The 20933-nt window shown below is 42.7% G+C and overlaps 1 protein-coding gene across 1 annotated transcript; it reads left to right on the top strand.

The window, feature by feature from the left end:
• Positions 1-3113: 3113 nt before the first annotated feature.
• LOC118089661 (solute carrier family 2, facilitated glucose transporter member 5-like) lies at positions 3114-20475 on the top strand. Its single transcript, XM_088675990.1, has 12 exons — positions 3114-3254; positions 4463-4558; positions 5116-5258; positions 6009-6133; positions 8152-8304; positions 8772-8897; positions 11083-11270; positions 13756-13866; positions 16538-16639; positions 18215-18290; positions 19954-20081; positions 20302-20475. The coding sequence occupies exons 1-12, from the start codon at positions 3114-3116 to the stop codon at positions 20473-20475; spliced, it is 1563 nt and encodes a 520-aa protein (XP_088532116.1).
• The last annotated feature ends 458 nt before the right edge of the window (positions 20476-20933 follow it).

Here is a 20933-nt window from a genome sequence, read left to right as displayed (position 1 = left end):
ACACGCATATTATCTCACAATGTAACGTATTATTGAGAATCAAAGGCCTAGGTAGCAATCCTTGGCCTAGTTAGCAATGCTTATTGTGCATGCATATTAGATTAGGTAATGATATATGTATTAAATATGAAATGAGATAATGATGAATAGTGAAATATTAAATGATGTAATGCTTTATGTGATTGGTTAAATCAAAATCCTTTGTCTGAAATGTTATAAATTCCTGCCCGACCTTTGGGCGGGGTTGCAGTTTTGCGAAAAGATTCGACTGTAACCTTAAACAAAATGGACTCCTAACTCCTCTTGTCTCTGAGTTTTATTGGCTAACTCAGAAGATAAGCCATTTTTTGGCTTATAACAGGGGGGTGGGTCCTATAGGACTGGGGAAGAGCTACGTTTATACAGAAAAGCCCAAAGTTTATCTACAACCCTTGGAATCATAACATCAGAAGCCAGAAGGTCTGAACAGAGCCATTCTACTAATGCCTACAAAATACAATTGACTTTATTCTGATTCAGCAGGAAACAGAATTCTAGTTCTATCGCCCCAGCAACTGTTCCAAGTTTAATTATTGTGAGAATATGACCATAGAGCAGTCTCCTTTGTAAGGAGAAAGCTTGGATCATCTCAGCTCCCAACTGTCAACCTATTGGAACCTTCTGACATCCTTCCCCCTGATTGGCTCTTGCAACACCAATAGAGTTCTGAGTGCTTAAAAAAAGAAAGAAAAAGGAATTGACCCTGTTCCGCTCTCCTCACCAGTCTGGGATCACTATGGTAAGAAGTATTTGTTTTGTCTGTTTCTTCTCCACATATTGGGCAGCAGGGGGTGGCAACACTTGTGCACATAATTCCAATTACCCCACCCATTGGTATGGGGGCATTTCGGGCCTGCAGCGCCTCGCCTGGTGTGATCCGACATGGAGTGTCTGCATGTGGGTGTTTCGTGGCCAGTGAGGAGCCAATTGGTCCTCCATGCTGGCTAGGAGGACAGATTCTAGGTGTGCCTGCTGAATTGGCCTATTGCAGGCAGGCTTGGGGGGTGGACTCTTCCTGGGACCAACTGAGGCCAGCAGGTTTCACTTGGGTTCACTTGTCCAGTGAACCCCTTGGACCAATTAGTCTTGTCTAGTGGGTTTTACCTACCTCATAGCAATCATCAAAACTTTGGTGGTTTAAGCATTGGGTTTAACCACAGAGCCTAGGGCTTGCCGCTCAGAAGGTCAGCGGTTCAAATCCCTGCAACGGGGTGAGCTCCTGTTGTTTGGTCCCTGCTCCTGCCAACCTAGCAGTTCGAAAGCACAAAGTGCAAGTAGATAAATAGGGGAAGGTAAATGGCATTTTCGTGTGCTGCTCTGGTTTGCCAGAAGTGGCTTAGTCATGCTGGCAACATGACCTGGAAGCTGTACGCCGGCTCCCTCGGCCAATAAAGTGAGATGAGCATCAGAACCCCAGAGGCGTCCGTGACTGGACCCAATGGTCATGGGTCCCTTTACCTTTTAAGCCTTAGTCATGGTTGACGGAAGGCTGTATTTCCTTGTCAGATCTCTCTCTCACACACACACTCACTCACTCACTCTCACACACACTTTATGTTGTTGTTGTTATTGTGGTGCATTGTGGTGCCCCTGTGAAGTGTAAGGGGTATCCTGGAGGAGCTGCTTCTATCCAGGAGGAGCTGCTTCTATCCAGACAACCAAGCGAGGGCTATAGCAATCCTCAACATGGTGATCCAGCGGGGGATGTTCCTTCTTGATATAAGTCATAGGACATCACCACTTTAGGGTTGACTCCAATAATCAACACATCCAGCAGGCAGGCTGGATGAAAATGGTTATATCCAATCCTCATGCCAAACCTCTTACATCAGTAATCAATAAAGCTGTGGCCTTATTTGACCCAAGGAAGTATTTGTATTGTCTTCTGCACATAGCAGGCAGTGGGGGTTGGTGATGCTTGGGCATACACATTTGTGGATTCTTGCTTATTCATCCTCAAATCCTTCCATGGTGACTACTCTGCATTGGGGGGTTAGGGTGCCCATAGAGAGATTCCATCTGTACCTATTTCTGTGGTTCTTTATACAATCAATGACATGGGCAGCTCCTGTACTTTCTCCAGCTTCTGTCTGAGATCATGTCAATACATTCATACCTTGGTTTTTCGAACAGCTTAGTTTTCGAACGTTTAAGCTCCTGAACGCCGCAAACCCGGAAGTGAGTGTTCTGGTTTGCAAACTAATTTTGGAAGCCTAGCGTCCGATGGGACTTCTGTGGCTTCTGATTGGCTGCAAGAGCTTCCTGCAGCTAATCAGAAGCCACGCTTTGGTCTTCAGACGTTTTGGGAGTCGAACGGACTTCCGGAATGGATTCTGTTCAACCTCCAAGGTACAACTGTATATGTTGAAGGACTAAAGACGTTCTCTCCCATTATCTTTTCAATACCAGTGATTTGGTGATGAACAGTATAGTGGTAAATTTTGAAGTGCAGATGCTCATTATGGCATGTCCATACTCATGTCCCCAAGGAGACTCCAAAAATGCATCTAGCAGTACTCAATTTATTAAGAGCTGCGGAACAGCACTCCTATGGATATTCAGCTTCTACAACTCACTGAGCTCGTTCAAAATACATTCAGCTACAAAAAGTGCAAATTTTAGCTTTTCGTTATAAAGGCAAAGAAGCTTGCAAAGAAGTGTTTAAATGTAGAGTGCTATATGAAGCCGAAAACTTATCAAAGTACTCTGCATCCACTTGATTATTTTCTATATACCGATTTTCTCTAAGATATCATCACAAACATCACCTCATTCACTTGAAAAGAGAAAGGAGATTTCATCAGTTATCCTGGTGCATTTGCCAGATGACACAAACACTTCTGCTTTGAAGAAGTCCCAGAGCTGCAATCCCTTGCCCTCCTCTTCCATTACACCTCTGGTGATGGTTAGGTTAGGTTAGGTTGTTGTTGTTTTGTTGTTTTTAATTATTTGAGCTAAAAGGAAGAACTTCAAGTTATCAATCTGGAGCTAGGTGCTGGGAAATAGGGTAAGTCAAAAGAACTCTCTTATTCCCCAACAGGTGAGTGTGTTTTCTGACTCTTACACAAGAAAGCATGGACCCAGGAGATGAGAAAGCCAATGCAGAAATCAAGAGAGAGGTGAACTCAGTGGGTTCTGTCCAATCCACTGTTCAAGAAGCCAGAAATAGAGAGAATAGCAAGAAGGATGTAGGCATTGCAGCAACCAAGAAAGGGGTGAGTGAGAGTGGAGTGCTTCGTCCAACCCACTACCTAAACACCGTGAATAAAAAGGAGGATACAACTGATACATGTCACTAAAGGAGTAATCCTATGCACAATGAACAAGTTGGTTTAAATTAAGCCAGCATAAATTTACACCAGAACCAGACTCCATTAATCAGTGGGGCTAGTGCTGCTCTGCTTAAGCCTGGCAGAGGTAAAACAAAACTTTAAAATAGTGTTCTATGCTGTGTTCCCAGGTCACATGACCAAGCTTAAGATCAAACCTAAATCCATTCTGGTTCCACCTCCCCCACATCCCCAGAATACCATTCTTGAGGACTTACTCCAGCATCAGTTCAGTTCAACACACCTACCTCATGCAGTCATATGCCTATGACAGTTGAACACTGACAGGTAGTTGGACGAGATTATCTTCAAGATCCCTTCCAATTCTATCCTTCTATGTAGGTGGTTTTGATTACCAGTTGAGCATTTTTAACGTAGAATGGTAGCTCCCATCGCATGGACTCCATATATCTATTCCAAAGAATAGGCACCTCTAGGCATTAGGTCGACTCCTCTGTCATAGAAATTCATAGATCTTCAAGATAGGGGTGTAGCTTGAACTAATCACAATAAAGGATACCATCTGATATCTGTATTGCATAGGTAACATATCTATTAATGGTGTGGTGCCTAGCAATAAAGGACTACAGATAATTGAAATTAAGCAGGACTTGGTTTAGCATTGTGGTGAAATAGAACCAGTCCATTAAAAGGAAAGGAAAGGAAAGGAAAAGGTTTGGTATATAATGTTGTCTTCTCTCACTCCCATAGGTACCCACCTGCTCCTTTCTATGCTAACTGGCCCTTCGAAAGCAAGTGATGAGAGGAAGGGCTTTTTAAGAGGTGGAGCCCCCTTCATGAAATGTTCTCACTAGAGAAAGTCTCCAGGCAGTGTCTACATTATGGCTATTTGTGTTGTTTAGATTTAATATTTTTCTTTGTTTCAAATTTTGTAGTAGTTTGAATTTTAATGAGGTTGGAAACCACCCAGAGAACTCAGCTAATAGTTGGTACAAAAATACATTTATGAAGCAATGTCCAGGTGTCAGAACTATATATTTATTCTGTCTTTCCATTTAGGATCTTTTGAGTGGTAAGTATACTTAATTAACAATGTACAGTCTCATCCCAGTATTCGCTGCTGCTTCCTGTAGGAGCTGTCCGTGGTGCTGATTCTGGTAACAGTTGCTTCCTGTCTCATATCTGTGCAGCATGGCTACAATCTGTGGGTACTCCGCAACACTATTGGGGTAAGATGGCACTACAGCACAGATGGCTTCAAAAAGCAAAGGCTTTTGGCCCTTCAAAAAGCAAGGGCCTCAGTCCAATATACTAGAAGGAGCGTATCCACCCATTGTTCAGCTCAGGCACTGAGGTCCAGTTCTAAGGTCCTTCTGGTGGTTCCCTCGTTGCAAGAAGTGAAGCTACAGGGAACCAGGCAAAGGGCCTTCTCTGCAGTGGCACCTTCCCTGTGGAACACCTTCCAGTCAGATGTCAAGGAGATAAAGAACTACACAACTTTTAGAAGACATCTAAAGGCACCCAGTATCAGGAAGTTTTTAATGTTTGACTTTTTATTATGTTTTTATACGTGTTGGATGCTGCCCAGAGTTGCTGGGGAAACCAGATAGGCAGGGTATAAATAATAAAACTAGTATTGTTATTATTGTTGGAGATAGGCCATGTAGCTCATTGTATGCACTGACCGGCCATGACCCTCCTGGATTTCAGCTAAGTCCCAAGCTCTCCAGGTTTCTTGCCATGTGATCTGTGGTGAGGTCCTAATCATTATGTGCTTATCTCCTAGCTCCTGCCCAGCTTCTATAACATGACAAGACCTGGAGAAGCAGATTTTCAGATTACCCTTGTGTCTATCACCATGACTATGTTTCCACTCGGAGCCTCCTTTGCGACCATTCCTGCTGGTTGGTTGTTAGATAGATTTGGCAGGTATAGAGATAAACTTGAGACTTGTCATCCACATGACCTAGTATGGTAGGGTGTGGTGATGGGGGAATGTTGTTGACTACAGCCCCTCTAACCCCGAGTAACACCTTATAAAGATACAATAACATTATCATTCCTCTTGCTCATTCAAGCAATAGGGTGGGATTTCAGAAATAGAAAAATGCACAGGCATTTGTCAGATCACATTTAACAATTGTTAGACATTTCATGGAGTGATATGTAGCAGTCAGAAACACAATAGGATCTAGTTAGGGCCCTGGAGACCTAATGGTAGCTAATGAAGCTTTGTTTTTAGGAGGTGGGTACATGCCTTCTGAATTCAAGATCATCCTTTCAATGTGGTTTCGTTCAGATATGTACCTAGGGCAGGCACCTAAAGACTTTTTCAGGTTGGTAGTAGAGCACATGCCTCCATTAAGAAGATCTCAGACTCTCTCACCAGTTTCCCCAACTAACAAAACTTGCCTAGCATAGTGACAAACATTAGTTTTCTAGCCCTTGTGGAAATTCAGTGTGTCCTGCAATCTTTGAGCTATCTGATTTGGCAGTAGGAGTTTTGGTGCCTTGTGTAGTTCTTCCTCCCATTTGCAAACTATGACAACCAAAAGCAATTGTCCAAAACAACAACAACCCTGAAGACACCCTTGCAGTTCCATAGTACCTCCCCTCCTTTGCTCTTTAGATGGTACAATATATCCCCTACCTCACTGCTCCATTTCACTATCTTTCCAGGAAAGTTGCACTGTTCATAACTAACTTTTCAACAATTATATTTGCTGTTGTGATGGCTTTCTCACTTTCAATACATAGTCGTGGATACATCATCTTTTCACGTCTCTGCTCTGGAATAAGCACAGGTGAGTCAGGGTCCTGGATTTAGTGCCTCATATTTTTAAAAGTTAAGGACACCCAGGCAGAAGTCAGACTGCAATTTGCGCCATTCAGCTGATTAGATCAGGAACACTGAAGTTTGGCACCTGAAAAGGAGCAGGAAAATAGGTCCTTGCACCCTCTGTGATGTTGTGGGTGAGAGATCCTTTCATGAAGCAGTTTTCCCAGGAGTCTATGACTGCCTGTACTACTGCTATGGGATCCATTAGACAGCCCCCCCTCTTTCACAAGCACAGTTTATTTCTGGCCACCGTACCCCCCTCCCGGTTTGCTGCTACACACGCAAACACCAATACAGATTTGAATACAGCCTACTTTGCTTTGTACCTTACTTCTATCTGCTTTACTTATACATCTTCATTTTCAATAATCCAATACTTTACATCTTCCATTACACATCGACTTCTCCTTATCTCTATCCCGGGCTACTTTTTTTTTTTTTTACTTTCATACTGCTTCACTTCAATTTCATCATGGGAATTCTACAGAATATTTGTTTTAAACCCAAGTCCTTTCAAATATATTCCAAATTCTCCCCAATTTTTATCAAATTTCTTATTTGAACCACCCCTGATCGAATTAGTCAATTTGGCCAGATCAATATAGCTAATTACCTTCTCTTGCCAGTCTCTGATGGTAAGAACTTCCTGTTTTTTCCACAATTTAGCAATTAGGATTCTTGCTGCCGCCACCGAATACAAAAATACCTTTTCATCTTTTTTATCTAGCTCTTTATCAATCATTCCTAATAGGAAAGACTCTGGAGTTTTTTTTAATAAATATTATACTTGAATATTTTCTTTAATTCTTCTAAAATTCCAATCCAAAATGGCTTTATCATTTTACAGTTCCACCATATATGTAGGAATGTTCCGATTTCCTTTTGACACCTCCACCAACAATTATCTTTAGTTTTGTACATTTTATGAATTTTTACTGGTGTCAGATACCATTTATAAAACATTTTAATTAAATTCTCTCTAATTCCTTCTGACACTGTAAACTTCCACGTTACTTTCCAGAGTCTTTCCCATCTATCCATCTTTATTGGTTTCCCTATCTCCATTGCTCATTTCGTCATTGTCTCTTTAACAGTTTCATCTTTAACATCCTACTCCAAAGAATTTGGCAAGGGTACTCAGGTACCTATGCCTTCAATTGCTGAGCAACCTGTATCTGCCCCCTTCCACTAATTGTCCTACTTTCCAGATATGGGATTATACAATGAAAGATGCCAATCAGTGTAGATCTGACATTGCTCTCAAATGTGCACATGAAGCTTGTACATTGGCTATTAGAGCCTCAGTCTCCACCTCTGCCCCCCCCCCCAAGGCAGTACTATTTTCAATTGAAGATGTTCTAGGCTATCCAACTCAGGGACCTGACAGAATTCAGATACCACTTCTAAAACCTTCCCATGTCCTTGCATTCATCTCTGACTCATCTATGGACTCTGCCCAGTCCTCCTCTCACACAATGGCTGCTGGAATGGCACAAGGAGACACCTCTGGCTGACTGGGATTTGGATGCTTCCTTGTGTACAGGTCTAACCTCTATGACATTTGTAGGCACTAAACCTTTCAGAGATGTTGCCCTGGAGCAAGTCCTAGCTGAAACCAAAGATAAGAAGTTGATGCTTTCTCAACGAAGAGATGATTACCATTATTCCAAGTATCCCTCTTTGCCCTTTAACTCCTTCCAAGAGTCCCTCCCATGGGTGCGAAGGGACCTTCCCCAATTTCCTCCCACTACAACACACAGCATTCCCAATTCTATTCTGGAGGATTGAAGAGAGGAAAAAACTATAGGAAAATATTTGCTGGGGCATCATGGGCGGGGGGTGGGGAGAGAATTGGACAATGTTCAGTTGTGCACATTGTGCTGATGGAATAGTTTGCATAGTAATTTGTTGAATACAAGCCTTAATAAATAAATCATGTCACATGCATGTTGTGCATTACCATTTGAATTTCTATCTAACCAGGAATATGCTTCTGTGTTGGCCCTCTGTATCTTGGCGAGATCTCCCCTAGAAGCCTGAGGGGGGGCATCATCATGACGCACCACCTGTTTTATTTGTTTGGTTTCCTTGTGGCTCAGATACTTTGTCTTCAAGAAGTCTTGGGGACGGGAAAAGGTAACTCAGTGACGTTAATTCTTTGCCTTATAGTACAGCAGCGGGGAGTGCTTGCTTTTAAAATAGGAAGGAAGGAAGGAAGGAAGGAAGGAAGGAAGGAAGGAAGGAAGGAAGGAAGGAAGGAAGTTTCTGGTAGTCACCATGATGTTCTTACAATAAGTGCCACACTTTTAACATGTGGGAGGAACAGGTTCCGGTACTGCAACATTAATTCCCCCAAAATGGGGAAAGACTTTTTGGGCTGCCATCTTGATTCAAAATGACATCTGGCATCCACATGTTGACTAAGGTCTCCCAACTTTGAAACCCTCATGCTGAGTTTGGTGATTATGTCTTGAAAGGCATCCAAACCCATGGAGAACAGACTGACTGCCTGACTAACCAACAAACAAGCCCATTTCTCAAACATAGGGATATAGCATCAGATGGAGTGCTGCTGTTTATCTTCATACTATCTTCTTCGACAGGCTTCCCAACTCTGATAAAACTTTTTGGTGTTATGCCATTGCTTCAGTTGCCTCTACTGCCCTTCTTACCTGAAAGCCCAAGGTACCTACTCATTCAGAAGAAGGATGAAGAAAGCTCAAGGCAAGGTACGATGTGTTGAATTGCACTGGGACCTTTAAGTGTGAGCACCCTACATAGCTGTGCAATGTCACCCACTATTGGCTAGTCACATAAGGTCTCGCCATTCTAGCATTCTTATGCTGTCAGTCATAAGAGCCCACTAACATCCATTTCAGAAGAACTACACATGAGAAGTATGAAAAACATGTTATGTAAATGTTCATTCGTTGTATACATAAATTTATTTATTGCACTTATATACCTTTCTGCCAGGGCACCCAAGGCAGTTTCTAGTGTTTAAATAGCAAATCAAATCAATGGTATAAAATGTAAAATTGGGCCAGGGTGGTGAAAAGAAGGGCAGTCTCTCTGGAGCCAGCGTTGTTGTTGTTGTTGTTGTTGTTGTTGTTGTTGTTGTTGTTGTTGTTGTAATTTATACCCTACCCATCTGGCTGGGTTGCCCAAGCTACTCTGGGCAAATACCAATACATATAAAAACACAATAAAACATCAAACATTAATAGTAACAATCTGATCCAATATTAAAAGTCACAATAACTTAAAATAATAATAATAAGGGACACAGGTGGTGCTGTGGTCTAAAACACTGAGCCTAGAGCTTGCCAATCAGAAGGTCGGCAGTTTGAATCCTCCCCACGGCATGTGAGGTGAGCTCCCATTGCTCTGTCCCAACTCCTGCCAACCTAGCAGTTTGAAAGCATGTCAAAGCGCAAGTAGATAAATAGGTACTGCTCCAGCAGGAAGGTGCTATAAACAGTGTTTCTTTGCGCTGCTCTGGTTTTGCCAGAAGCGGCTTAGTCATGCTGGCCACATGACCTGGAAAAACTGTCTGTGGACAAACAATGGCTCCCTCGGCCAGTAAAGCGAGATGAGCGCCGCACGCAACCCCAGAGTCATTCTCAACTGGACTTAACTGTCAGGGGTCCTTTATGGTTTTTTTTTAAACTTTAAAATAAACAACTTATATCAAACAAAGCAGCATTCAACAATCCATCAGAATCTAATAGTAATCAGTGAAATTAAACATCAACAAATAATAATTAAACAGTTTACACTTATCAAGCACAATAAAGAATGACAAGTCTATAATCAATAAAGAGCATTTGGACTGATCGATCATGGACCTACTTATGTTAATATAAATGAATGTAGCACTTTTCAAATCTGGCTCCTTTTCCCATTCCAACAACATGGAGAGCAAAATAACAATTTCGGCAAGAAATAGGGCCTTTAGAGTGGTGGCCCGAATGCTTTGGAATTTCTAGGACTTTATAAATGCACTTTATACCCACATAATCATCAAGGCAATGTTAGCCTGGGTTTTATGTTTTGTATGAGGGTTTCCACTACTCAGACATGAAGGAATCCTCAGCTGACAAAACATTTCAGCCACAATGACAAATCCTCAAAGTAACTAGAGATTTCATCATCTTTGTTGACCTTGCAAGAGGGCAAGGACTCCAGGGCAGTCAAGTCTCCCTCATGTTGATCCACAAATCCCATGTTTCCAAGTAAAGGAAATAATATCTTTGATGATAACATGCACTATGACCAATGCTCCTCCTCAGCACTGTCTACCAGGCATTCCAGATGTTCTTTCTTCTTCAGCCTTTGCACTGGGCAGGCAAATCATTAGCTATCTTTGTTGCCTAACAATTTAATTGTATTTGGATTATGAAGGTGTTTATTCAGCAAAAAATATATCAGTTCTTACCCCAAGGAATGGACCCCTTCTAAGGGATATATTTCTTGTCCCTTGAAGTGATGACCTCTTTCCCCCATACTTTTCTATTATTCGTATTTTTTTTTTAGTAATATGCTCCTCAAATTCTGTTTATGCCTCCCTGTCTTTCTTTTGCTAAAGCTTCTGTTCTGTTTTTGTTTTTCTTATTTGGACATGACTTCTATTTTCCAAAACAAACCCCTTTTTTGCCTTGAATTGCTTCCTTTATTGTATTCATTCACCACAGAGGCATCCTCTTGACCTTGGTGGTATATTTACTGCTCTGCAGTGAGCATTCTGACTTCTATACTTATGGCTTTCAATGGCCCCCAAGCATTCTGGAAAGATTTCACCCTCTTGACTTCCTTCATCCAACTTTTCCTTTGTTACCATTCTCTTCCTTTTTCCTTCTTTTAAAAAGTACCTCTTTTGAAGTCTGATCCTCTCCGCCTCTATTCTTAACATAGCACTGAAGAAACTAAGGAACAGAAATTATGTGGAGGATGAGATTGAAGAGCTCCATCAGGAGGACATTGTTGAAAAGTCAGAAAAGAACATGAAACCTCTTAAACTGCTATATTCCAAAAAACTGCGAAGGCAAGTCATTGCCATAATTGTCTTGATGGTTGGACAACAGTTCGATGGCAACAGTGTGGTAAGGAAGGTTGAGCTAGGTGAAATGAAGGCCCCTGTTGTACATAAAATTTAGAGGCTGTCATACCAGCTAGCACTGTTCTGTTTTTCAGATGCTTCTCTAAGTGTTAGAAATATCAAACTCTGTAAGACAGGGAGAGGGAAACTGTAGGCTTGTAGGTATTGTTGGGGCTCCTGCTCTCATTGGCGAAGCCAATGTGGCCAGTGGTCAGGGATAATGGAAGTTTTTGTCCAAAAACACATGGTGGGCTGCAGATTTCCCATTGCTGCCCAAGTAAATGGTCTCACTCTACAGGAAAGATGGCATTGCTGGGGAATAAAGGTTCCAAAAGTACAGAGCACTGAGGTCATTGGGGTAATCCTGAATGACGAGTCATGGAGGGTTATTGACTGATATTGTTTCTTAAATGTGAATTGTATTCTCTTTAACTTTTCAATAATTCAAAGATCCAAGCCAAGTGGTAGAGCTAATCAGTTGGATAGTGCAACAAATTGTTGTTGGTGGTGGGGTTGGGGGCGTCCATTTATACCCTGCCTTTTTCCCTTATGGAACTCAAGGCAGCTTGCAGATACAAATAAGAGAAGGTTAAAAATGTTATATATAGCATAAAAACATTACAAACTACAAGCTAACATTACCAACCTATAATACTGATGCAGAGCTGAAATACCCTTATTAAATAATAATTACCTGAATCAGCAAGGCTTGGACACAGGCAAAAGGTTGCATGCATGCTCTCAAATGGAAGAGGGACAGGTGCTCAAAGAAAGGGATATTTATGCTATTCCATTGAAGGAGATGATTCCCCCCCAAAAAAAACTTTCTCAATTATCAGAGAAAAGCAAGACTGCATTCCACACAAAAATCCAGCTACATGAAATGATTTGATCAATCATATGCCAAAGTACATACAATAGAACTTCTGCAGCAATTTTGATCAGACATATACCTGACTGCAAATCTCAGTAGGCCCTGATTTTGCAAGGAAGAGATTCAAGTCAACTGTCCCTTATCTTAGAAGGGGCTGTTTCTAGGGAATTTGTTGTTGTTGTTTAGTTGTTTAGTCGTGTCCGACTCTTCGTGCCCCCATGGACCATAGCACGCCAGGCACTCCTGTCTTGCACTGCCTCCCGCAGTTTGGTCAAACTCGTGTTCGTAGCTTCGAGAACACTGTCCAACCATCTCGTCCTCTGTCGTCCCCTTCTCCTTGTGCCCTCCATCTTTCCCAACATCAGGGTCTTTCTAGGTAATAGCTATCTTCATTTTCAACTTTGATCCTCTAATGCAGAGCTTTCCACTGTGTGTCACGACACATTAGTGTGTCGGCTGCAGTGTGTAAGTGTGTTGCGCCAATGAGCCCCGCACTCCTCCTGGGGCTGGAAAGGGAGCAGGCCACCCACCAGTTTGCTAGTGAAACCCAAATTGGTGTGTCACAAAATAACGCATGGCTAAAAAGTGTGTCACTAACCTGGAAAGTCTGGAAAGCTCTGCTCTAATGTGTAGAAAAGCTGTAGGGAGATGTGGATTTTCATGCCAAGATTACATGTCCAGCAGACTGAGGGAAATTTAGAAATGGAGGTGTAACAGCCAGGGGTCCTAGCAGCTTGGAGTGTAGCAGCAAGACTTGTTACAAAGTAACAGCCAGCTGCTAACAGCCAGATGTAGCAGCAAAGGGTATAGCACCAAGGCTTATTACAAGCGGTGGGCTCTCGTGAAGGACGACAGACAGCTGATAGAGTCAACCAGTTGTGGGACGAGAGCCCCGAGCTCTCTCATGACCACATATTTATTAGGTATAGTAAATGCATATGCAATAGCCATAAACCAATCATTACAGCACACCTATCTAGCATTATCCAATAATATCAGCAGAATACACTTATGCCCATTTATGCTCAAACCTATTGTTCTCCATAGTATGCATGTTTCTCATGGGAAGTTTGAGCTCCTGGGGAATGAATAACTAAAGATGGATGAAGACGTTCCCCAGGACTGGCATGACCTCAATAACTAAAGATGGATGAAAACGTTCCCCAGGACTGGCATGACCTGAGGAATGGATAACTTGTGATGTATGTGAGATGTTCCTCATGGCTGGCTTGGCCTCCTAGGACCATCTATCTTGTGGTATGGGGAGAAGTACAGACTCTACATCCGGCTCATTACGCCTAGCCGATGTTGCCATGGTGCCCACATACCTCTTGAGAGAGGAGCGTGGAGGCACCATTTCATGGCTTTGGGGTGTGGCTGCCTTATTCCCACATGGAGGGAGATGCCAGGAAAATTGCAGTTCTGAACCATAGGACATGTTACTTAAAGAGTCAAGACAATTATAGAGATCATGCAAGATTAGGAGCAGCTAATGTCCAAGGTTCAGTGCGAAACACGAAAAGAGTCCTGCAGAATCGGGTCAATTATGTATCTTTGTCAACATCCTTTTTCTTCCATTCAGATAAGACTTGTAATGGTATGCATCCTTTTTCAGGCATACTATTATGCAGACAGAAACCTCAGAAATTTAAATATGGGGATATATTCATCCCGATTTGCAACAATAGCAACCACCATATATTTATGCATCTCAATGGTATTTGGGGTAAGCATCTTCTACCTCTTTCTCGCTAACCTTCTAGATCTTGGAAATGCATGCAACCTTTTATAACTATTTTGTGCCAATTTAGGTGCCCCCCCTTTCATAAAAACCACAATAATTATAGTTTTGCATGAGTTGTCTGAGTATTATTTTGAAGAGCAGTGCTACATATTCGCATATACTACCTGGCTTCTTGGAAGCTGTCCGAAGGGTGTGTTTTGTTTTTTGTGTTTTTAAAATCAATTTTCAAATTAGTTTAGAATTTGAAATTTTCATTTAAATAAAATTTGAGTTGGTGAGAGCAAGGACTCTTACCTTTCTTCCTTTTGCTTTCTAAGGAGAATGTGCCTCACCTCTGTCCTACTACCACAGAATTATACTTCCCAAAGGTGGAAAAGGAAATTAGTGCTACACCAGTTTAGGACTGTGGTACAGATATGTCCGAAAGACTGCAATCTGTACACCCAGGATAGTTAACATGGTGCTCTCCTGAAGTTGTTAGATTATAACTCCCATCATTCCCAATAACTGAACATTCTTGCTGAGGCTGAAAAGAGTGGTAGTCCAGCAACATCTGGAAGCTAAACCATCCTCTGCACACTTACTTTACCGTTAAGTCCCCCATTTCTTTGAGTAGGTATGTAAAGGCTTTCATTCAAGTCCTTCTTATTTAAGATCCTTGACACACATGAACACACACAGTTGTGGGAAACACTCACTGCACTGTTGTTTTTATGTGGATTCTTGCTTAATGTAAGCTTGTATGTCAACCTAAAGAGTTGTCCTGATCTTTTTTTCTTTTTTTAAAAAAAATCCCAATATATTTCTGTGTTGCCGCTCTCTCTCTCTACACTTTGATCTGTAATTCTGATTCCCCTCCCCTCCCCCCCATCACAGAATCATGGGTTTGGAATGGGCACAGGGTATCATCCAGATTGGCCCTTGCAATTCTTAGCTTTCTTACACAGACATTCACTAGTTACAGGTAGGTGGCTGTGTTGGGCTGCCATAGTCGAATCAGGTATCACAAGACAGAGAAACCAGTAGGAGAACACTTCAATCTTCCAGGACATTCTATACAAGATACAAGTACAGTGGCACCTCGCAAGACGAATTTAATTCGTTCTGTGAGTCAATTTGTTTTGCGAAAAATTCGTCTTGTGAATCGCGGTCTCCCATAGGAATGCATTGGGATTTCTTTTTTTGCCCATAGGGACGCATTAATTAAATTTCAATGCATTCCTATGGGAAACCGTGATTCACAAGATGAAGTTTATGCAAAACAAATCCGTCTTGCGAGTCACCATCAGATCGCAAGACGCATTCGTCTTGCGAAAAATTCGTCTTGCAGGGCATTCGTCTTGCAAGGTACCACTGTAGCTGTCTGCTATAAAAGTAGATGTCTTCTATACAAGTAGCTGTCTTATGACAAAAGAATTTCAGAAATAGACTGGAAAGAGAAGTTGCTGAATTGCAACTTATTACCAAACTTAAAACCATGGAGAGACCTGGTCTGAATAGAGACATTGGATTCTTATCTCATTATACACGATAAAGCTATTTTTAGCCATCTCACCCATTGCTTTTTCCTGTAAGACCAATTGCAGTAATTAACAGTCATCAACAGGTTTACCACACCTATCAGCCAATCACCCATTCCCACCACCCTCTGAGTAATACCCCTCCCCACCCTCTCACTATATATAAGGGTCTGGTGACTTCTGTTTCAGTGTATCTGAAGAAGTGTGCATGCACACGAAAGCTCATACCAATAACAAACTTAACTGGTCTCTAAGGTGCTACTGGAAGACATTCATAGAACCATAGAGTTGCAAGAGACCACGAGGACCATCCAGTCCAACCCATCAAAGCATTCTTGACATTCACTAAAAAAAAAAAAGAGAGAAGAAACTCTAACATGCTAGTATAGCAGGATCTACATCAGGCATCCCCAAACAGATGTTTTGGACTACAATTCCCATCTTCCCCGACCACTGGTCCTGTTAGCTAGGGATCATGGGAGTTGTAGGCCAAAACATCTGGAGGGCCGCAGTTTGGGGATGCCTGACCTACATTTAGAGAAGCCAAATTGATGCCTCTTCAGCATGTCTTATTCCTCTATATCAGGGGTCCCCAGACTTATCGGCGTTTGGGCCGGTTCCCACCGTGCCGATCGCGCGGCGGGCCGGAGGGCGGGGGAGCGCGCGCCTGTGCAGGCCGGCGGGCGAGGGAGTGCACGCACGGGTGCATGCGCACGGGCGCTTACTGGCGCGGCGGCGCGCTTCCAGGGTGGGAAAAGTGCCGAAAATCCGTTGTGCGCATGCGCGTGGGCCTCCCCCGACCCGGAAGTGCACCAGAAATGACTTCTTCCGGGTCGGGAGAGGCCCATACGCATGCGCACAAAGGATTTTTGGCGCTTTTCCCCCAACCCGGAAGAGCGCTGCCGCGCTGCGCACCGTAAGAGCGGGCGGCAGCGGCAGGCGGCAGGGGTCGTCGGCCGGATTGGCAGGCTAATTGGGCTGCATCCGGCCCCCGGGCCGTAGTCTGGGGACCCCTGCTCTATATGCTTGGTAATTTTATCTTTATTAATGCTTTCCACCAGTTGTATAGGAACCGACATAAAGTAACCAATTTTGATGTACAGGATCTCTTCCTTTGTCTTTATATTCTTTAGATTTTGGTTGCTTATTATAAGGGCTGCAGGTTTCTGCTTCTCATTGGCTTTGGGGTGAGCAGTTTCATCTGTGTCCTGTTAACCGTGGCCATGGAAATGCAGGTTTGTAACTGGCGGCATTTAGAGCTGAGAATCGCTAAATGGGCTGTCCCATAGCCCACTTCCCCTGTAACATGCACTGTGTAACAGCTCCACAGCAAGTGGGGAAGCGGACAGTGGAGGCATCAGAACATTTCCTTTTTCCAAAATTATGTATACAAGCTGAGGTGATTTGAAATGGCTGTACTGCTGGTTGGTGCTTCCAACACCTCTGTTGTTTAGCAATGAGCAAGGAGGTAAAATCATGGAATCATAGAACTATAGAGTTGGAGGGGACCCCCCCCCCCGAGGGTCAACTAGCCCAACCACCTGCAATCCACGAATCTGAGCTAAAGCATCCATGACAAACAGCCATCTCAACTCTGCTTTAAAACTTCCAGTCTTGGGGGCTCACGTTCAAATGTTGGCAGGTATAAGTCAGCCTCCTATGATTCTACAAATGGATAAGAATGAGCATAGTCTCTGCCCTGTGAACATTACAGTGGTACCTCTGGTTGCGCACGCTCCGGGTTACGAGCTCCACTACCCCGGAAGTAGCTGCTCCTGGTTGCGAACTTTGCCCCAGGATGCGAGTGGAAATTGTGCGCCGGAGGCACGCATGCGGCGGGAGGCGCCATTAGCAAAACTGTGCCTCATGTTGCGAGCGGTTTCCAATTACGAATGGACTTCCTGAACGGATTCTGTTCATAACCAGAGGTACCACTGTACATGGATGTTGAATTCCAAGATGACAGATTTCACAGGGGCTCAGTTCTTGGTGTTTTGCACCACCTCCTACTGCATTCTGTGAGCCAGAATTTTAAGGAATAAGGGATAACAAATGGAAAGATGAGTTTTGCTCTTGGACTCAACTCCCGGCAGCCACAACCAGCATGATCAATGGTTAGGGATTATGTGAATTATAGGCTCCATCAGGCAAGGCCTTCTTCCACCTGCCTTGCCTCACCCTCCAGTCTCTGTTTTTCAATTTGTATTGAATTTTTTTATGCACTGTGGCTTGCTGTTGTTTTATTGATTGTTATTTTGAAATTATTTATTGTAAATGTTAAGAGTGGGTTTCTGTTTAATTTTCATATGCTGATATTATTCTATACTATTCTAATGATTGTTGAGCGTTACATTATTTGATTTCTTATTTTAAAGCTATGTTTTATTATCACATTTTTTATTGCATTAGATTGTTATAAGGGTGTTTTGTATTTCATTAGATTCTGTTTCTTCAGCTTGTAAACCGCTTTGAGTATTGTATGATAGAAAGGCGGTATACAAATTAAAAGTGATGATGATGATGATGATAGTCTCGCAGCTTAATTCTATGTCATGCTGACCACATGACCCAGAAAGCTGTCTGGATAAACACCAGCTCCCTTGCCCTGAAGCGAGGTGAGTGCTGCACCCCATAGTCGCCTTTGACTGGACTTAACTTTCCAGGGGTCCTTTACCTTTTTATGCACTTTGATATATATATATATATATATATATATATAACAATCAAGCAGTATATAACTTTTATGAAATAAAGGGCACCTGACAATATCACAAGCACATAACTGAAATGCACTCTACTTTCTCCAACAGAGTGCTGTCCCAGAGATGAGATATTTCAGCGTAATCTTAATCTACATTTTCCTTTTTGCACATGTCATTGGGCCAGGTAAGTGCTTAGATGATGTGTTGAGCTCTTTAGATGATGGGGGAGAGATTAATAAGTGATAAATGTAAGTGATCATTACAGAAAGACACACAGCTATGGGGAGGTGGTAATTCATCATAGAAGGCTAGGGAGCTACTATTAATGCTGCACTCCTCACATATAGACATTCATGGCTGCCTGTCTGCTGTGGCAACCTGAGTTATATCTAACTTGAATGTGGATGAAGTTGTTCATGTGACTTGTGTTGCTGAGACCTGGGTGGGTGAGCTAGGAGAAGCTGATCACATCCAAATGTGCCCGTCAAGATACACGGTGTTGCATGAGCACATGCTGCAGGTGTTGAGGGGTGATGGAGAGGGAGGAGTTGCTGTGATTCATAGGACACCCATCTCAGTCAGTAGGAAGCTTCTCCATCTTGGAGCTAGCCATGAGATCCAGCACCTGGCATCAGGCCGAGGAGATAGTAAATGGAGTTGCTGCTGATGTACCCTCCACCCTGCCCTCTCCAGTGCAGAAGATGTCATTCTACACTTTGGTATACCAGAGAAGTATAGACACAGAGGACAGTTAGAGCACAAATGGTTATTTTCACTTGATATTTTGGTAGCATTTGATACCATTGACAGTGGTGTGACTTGGTGAGATGGACACCGGAGACATTCTTTTACAGTCTTTCCAATACTCCTATTTCAGAGCCCTGGGCGATTATCTCTTGATCCCTGCCAATTGTGCTCTGACATCCTGCAGGGTACCATATTTTACTTCATGCTGTTTCCCTGTGAAGCCATTGTGGGAATAGTCATTAGCAGATTTGGGAAGAGCTGTCATCAGTGCAGTAATGATACCCAATCTCTATTTCTCTGTAACATCTGCATCAGGAGACGTCCGCAAGCCCTGCACTGGCACCTTGACTCAATAGAGGTCTGGATAAGGATCAGCAAACTGAGTTTGAACCCTGCCAAATATTGTGGGTCCATGCCATCCATTTGCTGAAAACCTGTAGGATGGATTATTACAATGCATTCTTTCCCAGGCTACCAATGAGGTTGGGATGGAACCTACAACTAGCACAATAAGTAATGCCCCGACTGGTCACTGGTGCAGTCTTCCACTACCCTGTTACATTGCTACTAAAGGGATTACACTGGCTGTTGTTTAGCTACAAAGCTAAGTTCAAGGTGTTGGTCCTTGTGTGCAAAGTCCCATATAGCTTGAGATAAGAATGCCTAAGAGATCATCTCACTCCTTCTATACCCATCAATGATTGTGCTCTGAAGGACCTATTGCAAATACCATCTCATCAGAAGGTCTGATCCATATGATATCCAAATCTGACCTTGAGTGTGGTGTGGTGTGGTGCCACCTTGTCTTTGGCATCCTCTCCCATCACTCCATTCTTGGTTGTGTTTTCGGTACCTTTTGAAGAACTTCCTTTTTCACCAAGCTTTTAAGTGGAGATGTTTATCCTAATCTGCACCTGCATTGGTTTTGAAATTATGGGATTGTCTTTAGTTGTTGTTAATGTGGCTGTTTTTACTGTGAAATTGATCTGAGATGTCTCACTGGAAGCAATAATCGAATCAAGTAAAACAATAACTCGGAAAGATCAATTTTCAAGGGTGGGGGAGTATTAAATTAATGGAATCCTTTCTATCCACCAAAGGTCCACTTCCAATTGTGCTTGTAGTGGAGCTCTTCCTTCAGTCATCACGATCTTCAGCCACTGTGATTGCACAAGTTTTGCATTGGCTCCTATTCTTCATCGTAGCACTGATTCTCCTTTACATAGAGGTGAGTGATTTTGAAGGTAATTTTGATGAGGAGTGCAGACTTTGCTACTTACAACCATTATTTTCCCCAAAAAATAATGAGGAGAGCTGGGTGGAGCCAAGAAGGATATATGGGTGTTATGGATGGATGGATGGATGGATGGATGATAGATAGAGCTCTACATTGCACTCATGTCTGCCTCTTTCTCTTCTTCCCTGTCCCCATTTTTTCCTATCTCTAGATACATATTGGGCCCTACAGCTTAATCTTTTTCTGTCCATTCGGTTTTGCCATCTTTATTTATATATTCAAGTTCATTCCAGAAACCAGAAACAGAACCTTTGTGGAAATCAGGGGGAAAGTGACCACCCGGAAGCCCAGGAGGGTACATTTCAAAATGCAGTCGTCCAAGTAGAAACTTGTTAAGCAGGATATGCAGTTTGTTCATTTATAAAATAGGGTTGTGTGGGGTTTTTTTTAAAGAAATAATAAAAAACATATTCCAAGAGTTCTTATGTTTATTCTTAAACTGAATAATGACAATGATGATGTTGCAGTTTTCCTTTTTGTCTGAACACCCCAGCCCACCCCGTTTTCAGGCTTTTCCGTGCCATAAAAGTGGCCAAATTTCAGGAAGGCACCAGACAAATACCTCAACAGCTGCCGCCCTTCCAGGTCTTGCTGGTAGTATTTTTTTGTGAATGTCTTGCGAACAGTATTTTGGCTGGGCCAAATTAGATTCCATTCCAGAACAGGCTACATCTTTGTTCCTTTACTTATTTATTACAGACATGTAGTTACTCCAGAGGCCCGCAATTCATCCTGAATGACAGCCCATCACATAGGCTATGATCACCACTTTTTCCATCACCA

The sequence above is a fragment of the Zootoca vivipara genome, chromosome 8 (genome assembly GCF_965207765.1).
Source record: "Zootoca vivipara chromosome 8, rZooViv2.hap1.1, whole genome shotgun sequence".
Classification (NCBI taxonomy): Eukaryota; Metazoa; Chordata; class Lepidosauria; order Squamata; family Lacertidae; genus Zootoca; species Zootoca vivipara.
The sequence above is the reverse complement of the archived record's forward strand: the minus strand, read 5'-3'. Positions and strand labels throughout refer to the sequence as shown.

Excerpts from the sequence above, each read along its gene's own strand:
- LOC118089661 (XM_088675990.1), top strand. The coding sequence starts at position 3,114 with ATGGACCCAGGAGATGAGAAAGCCAATGCAGAAATCAAGAGAGAGGTG. Across the intron at positions 3,255-4,462 it reads TTGCAGCAACCAAGAAAGGG|GAGCTGTCCGTGGTGCTGAT; the intron begins GTGAGTGAGAGT and ends TGCTTCCTGTAG. Across the intron at positions 6,134-8,151 it reads CTGCTCTGGAATAAGCACAG|GAATATGCTTCTGTGTTGGC; the intron begins GTGAGTCAGGGT and ends CTATCTAACCAG.